This window comes from Cucurbita pepo, chromosome 13, assembly GCF_057944985.1.
Source record: "Cucurbita pepo subsp. pepo isolate OVF chromosome 13, ASM5794498v1, whole genome shotgun sequence".
Classification (NCBI taxonomy): Eukaryota; Viridiplantae; Streptophyta; class Magnoliopsida; order Cucurbitales; family Cucurbitaceae; genus Cucurbita; species Cucurbita pepo.
The window spans coordinates 3,143,928-3,157,548 of NC_141810.1; the positions used below are offsets into that span (position 1 = coordinate 3,143,928).

At 33.6% G+C, this 13,621-nt stretch overlaps 1 protein-coding gene across 1 annotated transcript; it reads right to left on the minus strand.

Annotated features, from left to right (window-relative positions):
- Nucleotides 1-2,058: 2,058 nt before the first annotated feature.
- Nucleotides 2,059-4,674, minus strand: EMB1923 (embryo defective 1923). Its single transcript, XM_023693911.2, has 2 exons — nucleotides 4,284-4,674; nucleotides 2,059-2,854 (listed from the first exon to the last, which is right to left on the minus strand). Exons 1-2 carry the CDS (start codon nucleotides 4,627-4,629, stop codon nucleotides 2,160-2,162), a joined length of 1,041 nt encoding a protein of 346 aa, XP_023549679.1. The 5' UTR covers nucleotides 4,630-4,674; the 3' UTR covers nucleotides 2,059-2,159.
- Nucleotides 4,675-13,621: the final 8,947 nt, after the last annotated feature.

A 13,621-nucleotide genomic window follows, 5' to 3' on the forward strand; every position in this document is an offset into this window, starting at 1 on the left:
TTTTTTTTTTAAGTTAGGGGCATTTTTGACAGAGCACGCAATTTAATTTAAAGGTATTTTTATTAATTTAAACTATTTTTTAATTAATGTACGTTTTAATTTAAAAATCATTTTATTTTAATGAAAAATCAATATAAAATTTTAAATTAATATGAATCCTAAAATGACTTTTTTTTTTTTTTTTTTTTTTTTTTTTTTTTTAAGGGATATATTTGTCTTTTATTCTTTGGAAAAGGAAGAAAACAAGTATGACTTGGTCTTAACTAAGGGTCATTATTTGAATTGACAAATGACAACGATTTATAATTATGACACAATGAATTCCGAGGAAAGCACGATTAGTCATGAAGTTCCTATAATTAAGCCACACAAATGCTCGTAATCATCCCTGAACTACATCTTACTAGGAGAGGTATTGCTTTGATACCACTTGTAATGACTCAGATTCATAATTCATATTAGAATGCTGGGGATGGATCAATACAAATGGTATCAGAACAATATCACTCCCTATACGATGTGGTTCAGGGATGAACCAAGGCGGAAGTTAATGGGCATGTGACACTCGAGCAGGAAGGTGCACCTTATAGGTGAGGTAGTAACTTTCATTTCTTTTAAACATTTCTTAGTCATTCTATATTCTTAACACATGGTGCTTTGTGTCATGGTCCTACATTATTTACCGTGTGGCGTCGTGATCTTGACATGCTCACGACCAGCCTTAGGGGGAATTAAGCCCCATATATTTTTTTTTTGCCCCGGCTTTGTGGCTTTGTTGAACCTTAGGTGAGGTTTGTCTTCGCCATTTGAACATCGCTTGTGCGGAATCCAAGCTTGTTCAACCACACACGCCGCCTGCGCGTGCATGTTCAATCGTCTGCGACACATCCGACCTGCCTCTACACTGGGCCAAGTTATTCGGCTCGACCTTGCCTCTGCTCGGGCCAAGGTCTCTTAATGCAACGTCGCATCTCATCTTGTCATCTCGACCCCCATTGACATGATCCATATGTCTTGACGTCATCTCGCGTCTCGAGATGTCGTCGGTCATCATAACTCACTCATCATACCTCGAGAATGGGCTTGCATGTCGTTCATCTCATCGGGACTTCCCGAACATCCACCATCCGAGTTCTATCGAGGCATTGACCCTCCCGTGCCCATGCCGAGTCATTTACGAATACCATACCGGATAGCGGGTGTATGTAGTAACCTCCAACACGTGGGCTAGGGCGCAATACTGGCACACCCGTGTCGTCCGGTACTGTCCTTCAAAAACTCATTTCAAAGGAAGTCGCCCGAGACACTCGTTTCGGCATGCTCGCCCACACTGTGACACACGTATGTGCCACAAGGTGGCTCATTTAGGCTACAAGGCCCAGGAGTGGTGGAGAGCTAACACCATGGTACCCTATACTACATTTTGAGCCATTTTCAATCTTCTAGGCATAGACATGATTTTGGTGAACGGTCATACGGTGTCATGTATTGTCCGTTCGGTGTCCGATTGACATCAAACTTGGCGAGCATTCATATTTCATATGGCGGACTTAACTCTCGAACCGTATGCCTAGATTCCTTCTGGAACCCCGACTTTCAAGGTTAAGGCCCGGGACCCTACCCGACCCTTCAACAAGCCTATCTTTGCCCCTCATGTCTATTCGTTATCTCTGTCTTGTCTTCGATGCCCACTTCGCGTGGTGGTGTGTTGATAATCCATCATCCTCCTCGATCGCATCATGACACTCTTCCATATTGGCCTCATGTGGCCAGATGGGTGTCTCTTGAGGGACGCCGCTTTGCTTGTCATGACGTGAGGGTCACAACCTAGTCTCTTCATAGTATGGTTGTGACACTCTGCAAGTGGTGCAATGAGGTGATCTTGGAGACGACACGGAGCCACTCCAACCCACGAGACAACCTGAACCTGTTGACCTGATCCACCAACCTGTATCGAGGATTCGAACCATCCGACTCGACTCAACTTCGCACATGTGTCAACAAGGGAAAAATCAATGCTAAATTAATGTATGAATTTGTGGTTATAAAACAAAAGACTAAAAATTCAAAATATAAATCAAATGATAAATAAGAGGGTTCCTCTCTTCTAAAATCATCTCTCAAATCAAAACCTCAAATAAAAATTGAAGTGTTTATATTCATACAATCATCCATGTCAAGTGCCTATAACCAGCCCATTTGGCCGCCGCATGGATCCCAATAGCCAAAGCCGCACCCAAAAGAGGCACCGGAACATCCCTCTCATACACACCCTCTTCCCTTTCCTTTCCTTGTGAAACCTTCTTCCAATGGTGCCAAATAGCCAAACCCATAAACGAACCCATAGCCAAAATCCTAACCCATGGCTCACCAATGGCAGCAAACACAGCAGCAGCAGGCAGCGCAGACGTTACGTCGTTTCTCTTCTTGACGAACTTCGAGAAACTGTAAACTCCCAACAGAATCGTCCAGAAGAATGGCTCGGAAATGTACGCTCGCACGGCTGCGTAGCTAGCAAGCCCTGATAGTGTTAGAAGATATGGTTGAGTGCTAACAGAATCAGGGACACTGGCTTCTGAGATTGCAACCACGGTTGAGGCTAGGATGATTAGTGTGGTTAGCTCGGGAACGGGTGCGTATGCAACTATGCTCGAGTAGAAAGATCGAATCGTGTAGAATGTCGTCTCGATTCCTCTTATCATAGAAGTGATGGGATCTCCAATAACATAGAGGATGAGAGCTAAGGCACCTTTTAATATGTATCCCACAAAATTGAAGATGCAAAGAACAGCCTTTCTCCAGTTACCAAGTTCAAAAAAGACTGCTCTCCAAGCATAGAGAATAAATGCCAGAGCTGCATTATAACCAAAGGTAATTAACAGTAATTCATCTTTCGATAACGAGATCGATCGTATTAAAAGATAACGAACTCAAGAATTTATGTCGGGTTGAATTATTATGATTAAGAACAGAGGACGACGCAGAAGAATAAGCTACTAATGTTGTCTTTTTTTCTCGTCAGAAAGGAATTGTAATGAACATGATACAAATACATTACTAAGAATATGCATTCAGTATATCATAAATGATTGAATGACACAAAACTCATAACAACGTGTCTACTAGGGAGAGGTTTCCACACCTTTATAAATAATGTTTCGTTCTCCTCCCTAACTGATGTGGGATCTCACAATCCACCCCCTTCGAGACCCAGAGTTCTCGCTGGCACTCGTTCCCTTCTCCAATTGATGTGGGACCTCCCAATCCATCCCCCTTCTGGGCCCAGCTTCCTTGCTGGCACACCGCCTCATGTCCACCCCCTTCAAGGTTCAGCCTCCTCGCTAGCAATCGCTCAATGTCTAGCTCTGATACCATTTGTAATGCCCAAAGTCCACTACTAGCAGATATTGTTCTCTTTGGGCTTTCCTTTTCGAGCTTTCCCTCAAGGTTTTTAAAACCCGTCTGCTAAAGAGAGGTTTCCACACCCTTATAAAGAATGTTTCGTTCTCCCCTGAATGATGTGGGATCTCACAATCCACCCTCCTTCGAGTCCCAGTGTCCTCGTGGCACTCGTTCCCTTCTCCAATCGATGTGAGACCCCCCAATCCACCCCCCATCGAAGCCCAGTGTCCTTGCTGGCACACTGCCTCATGTCCACCCCCTTCAAGGTTCAGCCTCCTCGCTGGCACATCGCCTGATGTCTAGCTCTAATACCATTTGTAGCGCCCCAAGCCCACTACTAGCCAATATTGTCCTCTTTGGCTTTCCCTCAAGGTTTTTAAAGCCCACCTGCTAAAGAGAGATTTCCACACCCTTATAGAGAATGTTTCATTCTCCTCTCCAACCAATGTGGGATCTCACAATCAATGTCCAAGTTTCAAACACATACCCATATGTCTCCGTCCTAATAACTTCATTCGGTAAGGCCTAGTGAATGAAGTTCATGGGGAGGTACTAAGCCTAGCTACCTCCCACATGACCTCTCAACCTGTCACAAGATCCTATTATTATGCCATAGGATAACAATGAAATTCAAAACTACAGAGCTTAGAAACTATTACAGATACAGCTGTTCTTGTTACAATGACAAAAATTCCAAGACTATCAACAAAGTTAGGCAATCTTTTCTACCCTGAATTCAACAACAATCGCAAACCCCACTAACAAGTTTGAAGATTATACTGAATCGAAGTGGTAAAATTAAACAAACCAAGAACAGAAATGATTCTTAAACGTCCAAAACATCTAAGAAAAACAAAATTGTAAAGAGAAGAAGAATTTACCAACAAAGAAAGGCCATCTCACAGGAGGATCAGGAGCTTCTTTGGTCAAGTACCTGAACCGTTCCGGCATAGTACCCTCCTCTCTATCATCATTCTGAGGTTCAACAGCTCCGGCGGAGACAGTGAAAGGTCCCAAGCTCCTCGAAATTAGAAACCCACTTAGATTATGCGATAACACATTGCAATTTCTTGTGGGTTTGTTCCAAATGGTGTGAATTTTGTAAGGGGAGCTACAAAATTGAACGTTTTGGCTTTTAGGTCGAAATTTCAAAGGGGAAGATGAAATTGATGTGAGAAGAGGAAGCTTTAGGGTTGAAGAAAGGCCGGCGATAAGTGCAGTCGCCATGACTGATGAATTCGATAGCTAAACGAGGAATTTGGGTATAACATGGATTGGAGGGTTCCGGGAAGCCTTGACCGCGAACCCGTAACCAGAAACCGGAACCCGGCGGAAATAATAGGCCCAAGAAGTAAGCTTACCCGGCCGGCCCAATGCCTAAGAAATAGGCCCAAATCTTGTTAGGCCTGCATAGACAAGCCTATCTGAAATGTTGGCAAACTTTTTCCGATCATCGTGGCTTTTTTTTTTCCCTGTACCCGGCACTCAAAACTCAAGCGACCTTTTTTCTTGCAGGACGGGGGCGAGTCTCAATTGAGATCGAGAGAGAAGGCAGCTCAAGTACGGTTCAGGAGCCGAGCCCCAGCACAGGATAGACGGTTGTGAGAAGAGATCACTACTCTACGCTGCTATACACAAGACCACAAGAACAACATTGAACCATTTCTTCTGACCCGTTTTCAAATTTGATCGAGACGGACAACTTATGTTTTTCCGCCGGACCACACTCGTCGACTTCTAATCGGGAAAAGCAAAAGAAGAAGAACCTTTTAGAATGGTCCCCCCTAAGACGTCTGATCCTCAAGCTCATCACCCTGGTATTGCTGCTCGTCCTCTGGTTTCAAGAAAAAAGAGTTCTGGCCGCCTCCCCAGGTAAGTATTTATTTATAAACTATTGAGATATAATATCTAGAGTATATATTATGTATAGAATATATCTTAGATATTATATCATACTATTCTTTATTTATGATTTAATTTACGGTAAATTTTATTTTATTCTGAATATTTAATTATTTTATATTTTCCTAATTTGTACTTCTGGTATCCTATTTAAAGGATATCAATATCAATGATAACACACCTTCTCAATTTTATTTTTATCTCATTCTTAACATAAATTCTCCCGATAGAGGGGTAATAGCCGGAAGGGGGGACAATTAGGCAAAACTGATTACAAAAGACGCTTCTAGTTATGTCCGTGCGCACCCGACTCCTCTCTCCCCTTTTTTAGCCACAGCTACAACTTTTTTATTAAAAAAAAAAAAAAAAAAAAATTAATAATTTATTTTTGTTAATTAATAATAAGATATAATTATAATACAACTTTTATATTTCAAAATAAAAATTCCATAAACAACCAACCTAAAGAATTTCCACACCTGTTGGCAAGCCAACCTAGTCATGAACGCAGTGGAACGAGTAACAACTCAATGTCACTGCTAGCAGATATTATTCGTTTTGACCAATTACGTATCGTCGTTAATCTCACAATTTTAAAACGCGTGCATTAGGTTTCGACACCCTTATAAGCTCTAACCCAAGTGGAATCCAGCGTTTTGATTCGGGTTTAAATTTTTGTTTTTTATAGATATTTTTGTAGGAAAATTCCTTAATTTTTGGTGGTCAAGATGGTTGAATGTTGAACACCCATTTTTTTAATAAATAAAAGTGATTGAGAATCTATTTATTTGGTTGAGTGTGAGTGATCCATAAGAAAAAAAAAAAATAATAATACAACTTATGCATGCATGTGACATGTTTGATAAAATGTCTATGAGAGTGATTTATGTTTCCTCTATAAGTTTTTTTTCCTTTTTTTTTTTTATAATTATTATTATTATTTGTCTAAAAAAAAATGGAATATTTTAATGACTCAATAAATATATGTATATATATTAAAAAAAAGATTAATTATTATATTAGGAGTAAATTTATAATTTTAAAAGTTGAATAAATAAATAAATGTGACATTTTTTTTAGTTCAATGTATTGGTTCACATCTAGCCACCCTTTTCATTTAATTAATAATTAGGAATTAAAAATTAAAAATTAAAAAGGTTAGCTGTTTTTGTAATTAACCCAAATAATTAAGCTAACATTCAGCCCAAAATCATATCTCATCATTATAAATCTAAAAAAATTGCTTGCTTAATTTTAAATTTTTTATAATGGACTGTATAAATAATAATTTTCAATTTTTTAAAATATTCGTGATTCAGAATTATTTTCATTTGGGCGTAGTTCCTCTTCACTCGAACATCACGTAATATATTTGTTAGATTGGCCGACATCTATTTTTAGATGGGTCAGGTTGATCCTTCTAAAATATGTAACCGGTGAATCAACCCAAATTTTTTATTTTCCAAAAAATCTAACCCAACTGAAATTTTATGATCTGGATTAGATAATTTAAATTGGTCGACGTGTTCGGATCATATAAAAAGATAAATATTAATTTATGTAAAGAAAAATAAGTGAAAAATACACCAAGAAATGCATAAAAGAAGAGAGAAGAAGACCAAATGTTGACTAAAAATAGTACCTACCCCAAGCCAACCTACAATTAATAATTATTTTTTGTTTAATTATAAAGATTGCTCTTTTTTCAAAAAATAAAAAAAAAATAAAAAAAAATTGTTTTTATTAATTTTAGGACCACATGAAAGTATATTATTTTCTTTACTATTATGAGAAATAGTGATGAGACCACTTCCTTATTTTTAATTATTATAATTATAATTAATTTACAATTAATTTTTTTATAAAAAAAATTCTAATATGTCTCTTAATTTTAATTTTGTATTTAATATATTATTAAAAAAAAAAAACCACAATAATTTAGTATAAAATTGAGTGGGCCCCAGCTAATATTTAATTAAATTTTTAAAAAGAAAAATATAAAGTAATGGAAAAATAATAATAATAATAATAAATAAATAAGTGTGGGATTTGGAAGGTTTTGGATTCAGAGGATCAATTCTCTAAATCAAATTTGATCACTAAAAGCGCCTTCCTGCTTTTATACACCAGGATGCGAATCCCGCGTGGGCGACCGTACTGACACTTTCTGTAGACCCGCATTACGATCTTACCACGTGTCCACTCACATCTGACGGCTCTGGTATAATAGGATTAATTACGGCGCTCCGCAACACGCAAACAGGATTGCGTGCTTTCAGTTTCTTGTTCTTTCTCTCTGTTTCTTTGTAATGACGTTTTTACCCTTGTGTTTTGTTTTAATTTATTTTCTATGATTTGACATTGCCTGCCCCCGCCCCTACCCCTACTTGTCCTTTTCTTTTTACAGAAATATTTGAATTTTTAAGTTCAATTTAAAAACAAAAATTATATTTTTTTTAAATTTTAAGAAATTTTAATTAATTAATCTCCGTAGAAATAATGATTATAAACTTAACCGTATCAAAATAAAAATCGAACGATTATCAAACAAAGCTAAAGTAATAATTACATAATTATAAACTCTATTCAGGTTGGGTTGATGACTCGAGCAACTTGAATATAGTTCACAGCCCAACCTAACCTTCTATTTCTGGGTTGAGTCGAGTTGTCTCTTAGACATTTACAGGTTACAACTTACTGCTAAATGTCAAATATTCTTAATCGTCATAATATTTTAAAAGTATGATAGGATGGATTGGGTTGTAATCCTCTTTTCGGGTTGGACAAGTTGACCCGACCAAAAAATTGATTACCTATGAATCAACTCAAATTTTTTATTTTTAAAAAATTCAACCCAACTCAAATAAACGCATGCACGTTTTAAATATTTTAAATTATTGTATATTTTCAATATTCCACGTCAGCTATTAACCGTGAGTGACTCAAATATTAAAAAAAAAAAAAAAAAAAAAGGTCATTACAGTAAAATTTTAAAAGATGATTTATAAATTTAGAAGCAATCTGAGAACACTTAATTTATTATTATTAGTTTGAATAAAATATTTGAAAATGTTATTAGATCAAAATAAAACCATAATTAGGAAATATTTGTGAAAATAAATGAAACTATAGGTTAAAGAGAATAATAAAATTTTATTAAATTATTGGTAAAGCAACAACTATATTTTTATTATTTATTTAAATTTAATGTGGGGGCACCAATCTAATGATTCCCAAACCAAACCTACACCCAACTTGATACATTATACAATTATTCAAATTATATTATTAAATTAATTGTAACATTAATAATAATAATAATAATTTTAAAAGACTCAACTTAGACCACCTCTATTTTATTATTTTGCCCTTTATCCACAAAACAACCAATATAAAATATCATATATTATACACTCAAAATTTTAAATATAATTGTTTTATTGTTTTAAATGAGTTTATGATATAAAATGGAAAGGTTTATTGTTTTAATATAATTTTTTTAATTTTAAAATTTTAAATTCAAAATTGAGATAAGTTGAAAATATTTTTAAAAATAAAAATTTCCACTATTATAAATTCAAATGAAATTTCTTTGGATTCATTTTACTTTAACCAATATTTTAAATAAAGTCAATTATTCAAACTGTTTACAGATTCCATCTGAACCGTTGGTTGGTTGAACTTGAAATCAACGGTGGCACTTGATTCAATTTTAAAAATTAAAAGAAAAAAAAAAAAAAAAAGTAGCGTTTGCGCGTCAATTTCGTTATTTGCGCGTGAGACTCTTTTAGTCGGCACGGCGTGAAATGCTTCTCGTGACCGATCATTTCCAAGTAGCCGGTCACCCAGTTACGGCAGGTCAAAGCGCCGCATTATGTTTCAGTAAAAAGACTATAATACCCCCCCATTATTTTTATTTGTCTTTATTCTTTTCTTTATAACTCTTAGTTTATGGTTTTAGATTCTTCAATTTTTCCTCCCTATTTTATTTTAATGCGAGATTGTTTCAAAAATAAAAAATAAAATATATATATAAAAAAGAATATCATGTCAAATCAATATAAACCATCAACTACTAACTCATTTAACTGTTTTAATTTATATTAATTAAATAATGTTATTATTCTCTCAAATTTTATTATAAGTAAAAATATATTTTAAATTGTATTATAAGCAAAAAAAAAAAAAAAAAAAATATATATATATATATATATATATATATACATATTTTTTTAAAAAATTAAAAATAAATTCAAATTTTTTAGGTTCGTAAATTTAATTGAGAGGAACATCAACTAAATAATCTCTAAACTTCTCATTTATTTAAACCGAACACAATCTAAGCGGTATGAATTGGGTTGGTCGATTCGATTTTTTTTTTTTAATCTAATTAATTAAATTAATAAAAAAAAATAATATTTTAATTTGATTTGATTTTCCAGATTTTTCTTCGTCAATTAATTACAGTATAGCTGGCGGTCCTTCACCGACTCCTGAAATGTTGGTGAAAATGACGATTTTGGCCCTGTAAAAAGTTTTATTCTCTTAATTTTTTGTAGTATAAAAGTAATATATAAATAAGACACGTGGCAATGGCTCAATTGGATAATATAAAATTTTGCAATATTTGAATGGTCTTTTTTTCACTTTATTTTATTGAGGAAAAGAAAATTTAAGAAAAAAAATAAAATAAAAAAGATAAACAAGGAGACTTAACCAAATATTGAAAATTGTTGCACCACGGCCTGACCTACGAGAATTGTGTAGCCCGAAAGAGAAGGTATGCAAGTCGTATTTAGCTTATTCTTTCATTTTTTCGTTCTTACAATGTATCTGATCTGAGCATAACTCAATTGATACGGACCCGTTATCGCTCTAAAGTCAATGGTTTAATCTCCACCTTTGCCATTAGTGGAGATAAAAAATATGGGTATTTAAATATTTTTTTTTATTTTTTAATATAATTATATATACGTGTATTTATTTTATTTTATGATTATTTATTCTTCAATAATTCTTAAAAACAATTCATAGTAATTTGTCAAAATATATATTAAAATTGAGTTTCAAATTAAATGTTTGAAAATAAATAAATATATATTTTATGGAATGAGATTTTATATTTATTAAAATTAATATTTTAAATAATTGTGATGAACAACGGAACCAACTCAATCAAAACCAAGAAAATTATGGTTGGCTTCGGTTCATTATATAACCAATAGTTTTTGAGTTGAAAAGTCTACAACTCGAACAATCTGAACCAAGCCAACCCAACCTACGAACATCCCTACTAAAAAAATACTTGTTTAAACCATTTAAAAAAAAAAAAAAGTAGAAACACGAACATACGAGATCATTATGAACTTTAGTCCAAATATAATATATGTTTATTCAATGGTAAAACGAACATTGTTAAGAAAGAGTGATTCCCGGGAAGATGATTAGGGTAAATCATGTTTCTTTAGAATTGCAATGTTAAAAAAAAGATGAATTTATTCCACATTTGGAATAAATTTGAAATAAATTTATTCCAAATTTCTTTATTTTACAAGCTAGTCTAGAAGGAAAAGAGTTCATAGGCAAATTTGGGTTTGAGAAGGAATCTCCCTCTTTCCACTTTCAGAAAATAAAGACAATAAATGAATTATTAAAAAAAAAGAAAAATTTTGATTGGATGGAATTTGAGTTAGGCAGGACACGTGTCAACACGGTGAGATTTGCCCAATATTTTGAATAAAAAAATGAAGAGAAAGTTTATTGGTAACTAATTTCTCAACTTGATTTCCCCACACGCTACCGTTTTGTAATTATTATTTTTCAAATTTAAATCCGACTGATATGATATATCCCGTCATTGCATTCGCATGTTCTTACATTTAACTTAGGATCACTTATTGAATGTTTTTTTAAATACTCAAGCCACGTGCTACCTTTATTTTAGGTTTAGGCAAGACATTCAAGTACGTTCTATGAAAGTTTAAATGAAGTATTTTCGCATTAATATTTTCAATTAAAAATATTAAATTTTAATTAATATAAAAAATAAAATTAAAAGTTAATTGAAATGAGAAAGAGTATTATTAATGAAATTAAATTGAGTTGAATGGAAAAAACGGGCCTGGTGTTGTAATAAATGGAATTAATTTATTATCTAAAACTGATAATAAAATTTATAATTATGAAATTAAATGCACATGGGGTGGAGCTTGTACTTGGACACAAACCCCTCAAAATATCCTTTTCAAAAGAATCTCTTTTTTTTTTCTTTTTCTTTTTTTCTAAATAAAAGAATATCTTTCTATTTGGTCAATAAATTAAAATATTAACCACAAACATTTCTTTTTATTATGTTTTTTTTTTCTTTCAATTTTCAGTATAAACATAAACAATATTTTTATTTTTTATTTTTTTTCCAGCATCCCGTGCTAACTAACTTGTCTAGATTGACCAAGGTTGTTATGGTGTGGTCCTAATTAGTATACAGAATACTAACTAGGACCACACCAGATGTGTGAGACCTTATTTCGATTGGAGAGAGAAATGAAACATTCTTTACCGATAACAAATAATATACAGAAATAAAATACAAAATTAAAAGATTATTAGACATAATTTAATTTTTTTTTTTTTTTTTTATATTTAAGAGATTAATTAATGTTGAAGAGACGTGTAAACATTTAAAATTTAATAGAAAAAAAAAGGAAAAAAAAGGTTGTGTGGATAGGGGGTTGGCCAGGGTAGTGGGGGAAGAATAGAAACGCGGTAACCGACAGGTGCCGGTAAGAAGAAAATACAAGTTGAATGAAAAACTCGGGGAATTTTTTAATCTGACGTGGCTGTGACAGAGTACTGCTGAATGTTTCTCTCCCCTTTGTACACGTGTGAAACTACATTTCCACTGATTCAATTCTATGGGCTTTTTTGTCCCTTCATTTTAATTTTATTTAATTTTTATAAATTCGCTTGTCAGATTATCACTCCCCGATTTTGCCTCTTTCGCTCAACCTCTACGCTTCTTCTCTTGGCGCGTCGCTCTCAAACTCCTTCCCATAAGTAAATATATATGATTTTTTTTTTAATTAAAAAATTGTTTGTTTTGTTTTAAAACAGTGCAGAATTATAAAAGTATCTGAAATTAAATTAAAATAAATAAATAAATACATAATGGCGAACAGCAAATGCAGTAAAATAGAAATATATTAATATATTAGGACTGAAAAATACAAAAATAATTATATCTTAACCAAAACATCCCACTACCAACGATGACATATATAATATTATTATTTTTATTATTATAATTAAAAATATTTCATTTTTTAATTCATAAAGTTCCACCCATTTATTATTTCATGCCCATTTAACAAATAATTTTCTTTTATATTTCTATTTTTTTAATTAAAACATTTGTCACCCATCAATTCGCTAAATAAGCACGAAAAAATTTGTTTAATTCAACTCAAACGGTTCGATGATCCAATTTTGGGTTACAGTATATAATTGTCTCAGTCTTGAAACTAATCCAATTCTAAATCTTATACGTATAGTCTTAATCATGGGAGAACGGTCCCATCATATGTAATTTCTATGTTGGGTAGATCATATTATATACATACAAAGAGTAAGGTACCGCCTTGTAGATCATATCATGATGTAGAAAGCGACCCAGTCATGGTTCATATCATGTAGGCACAACCTCCGTAGATTATATCATATTCGTGTAGGAAGTGACCCCATTATGTGGATTCATAGATGATATACATGCAGGGAGCGACTCATCGTGGGTTCATACCATGTAGGGCAAGATCCCGAACATTATATGGTTTAATCCCATCATGTGAGTTCATACATATATAGGGCATGATTCTAGTAGATCACATCATGTACACGCAATGAATGACGTTGCATGTGTGTCTAACATATAGGGAGCGACCCTGTAGCTACAAAATCTGGTACATATACGAATTCTATCAATACTAATCCTCATATAGTACCATATTCATAACCATACGAGAAGCGACCCCATACCTACCAACTATCGATACTTATATGGACAGTTGTTCTTACTTTATATAACTGCTGACCCTCTAACAATCCACACACATAATACATTCAAAATTGGCTTGAAAATCAAAGAAAATTGACAAGACTGAATCAACCTCCTTCCTCACGTTCTACATACACTTCACTTATGAGTTCCCTTCTTCTCTAATGGTGGTTTGTTTCCTAAATGGATTTCTTGACGAAGTCGATCGAGCGAGTCTAGCAGTAGTGACTATTATTGATGATAAATTGAACGTAAGATTAGCCATGA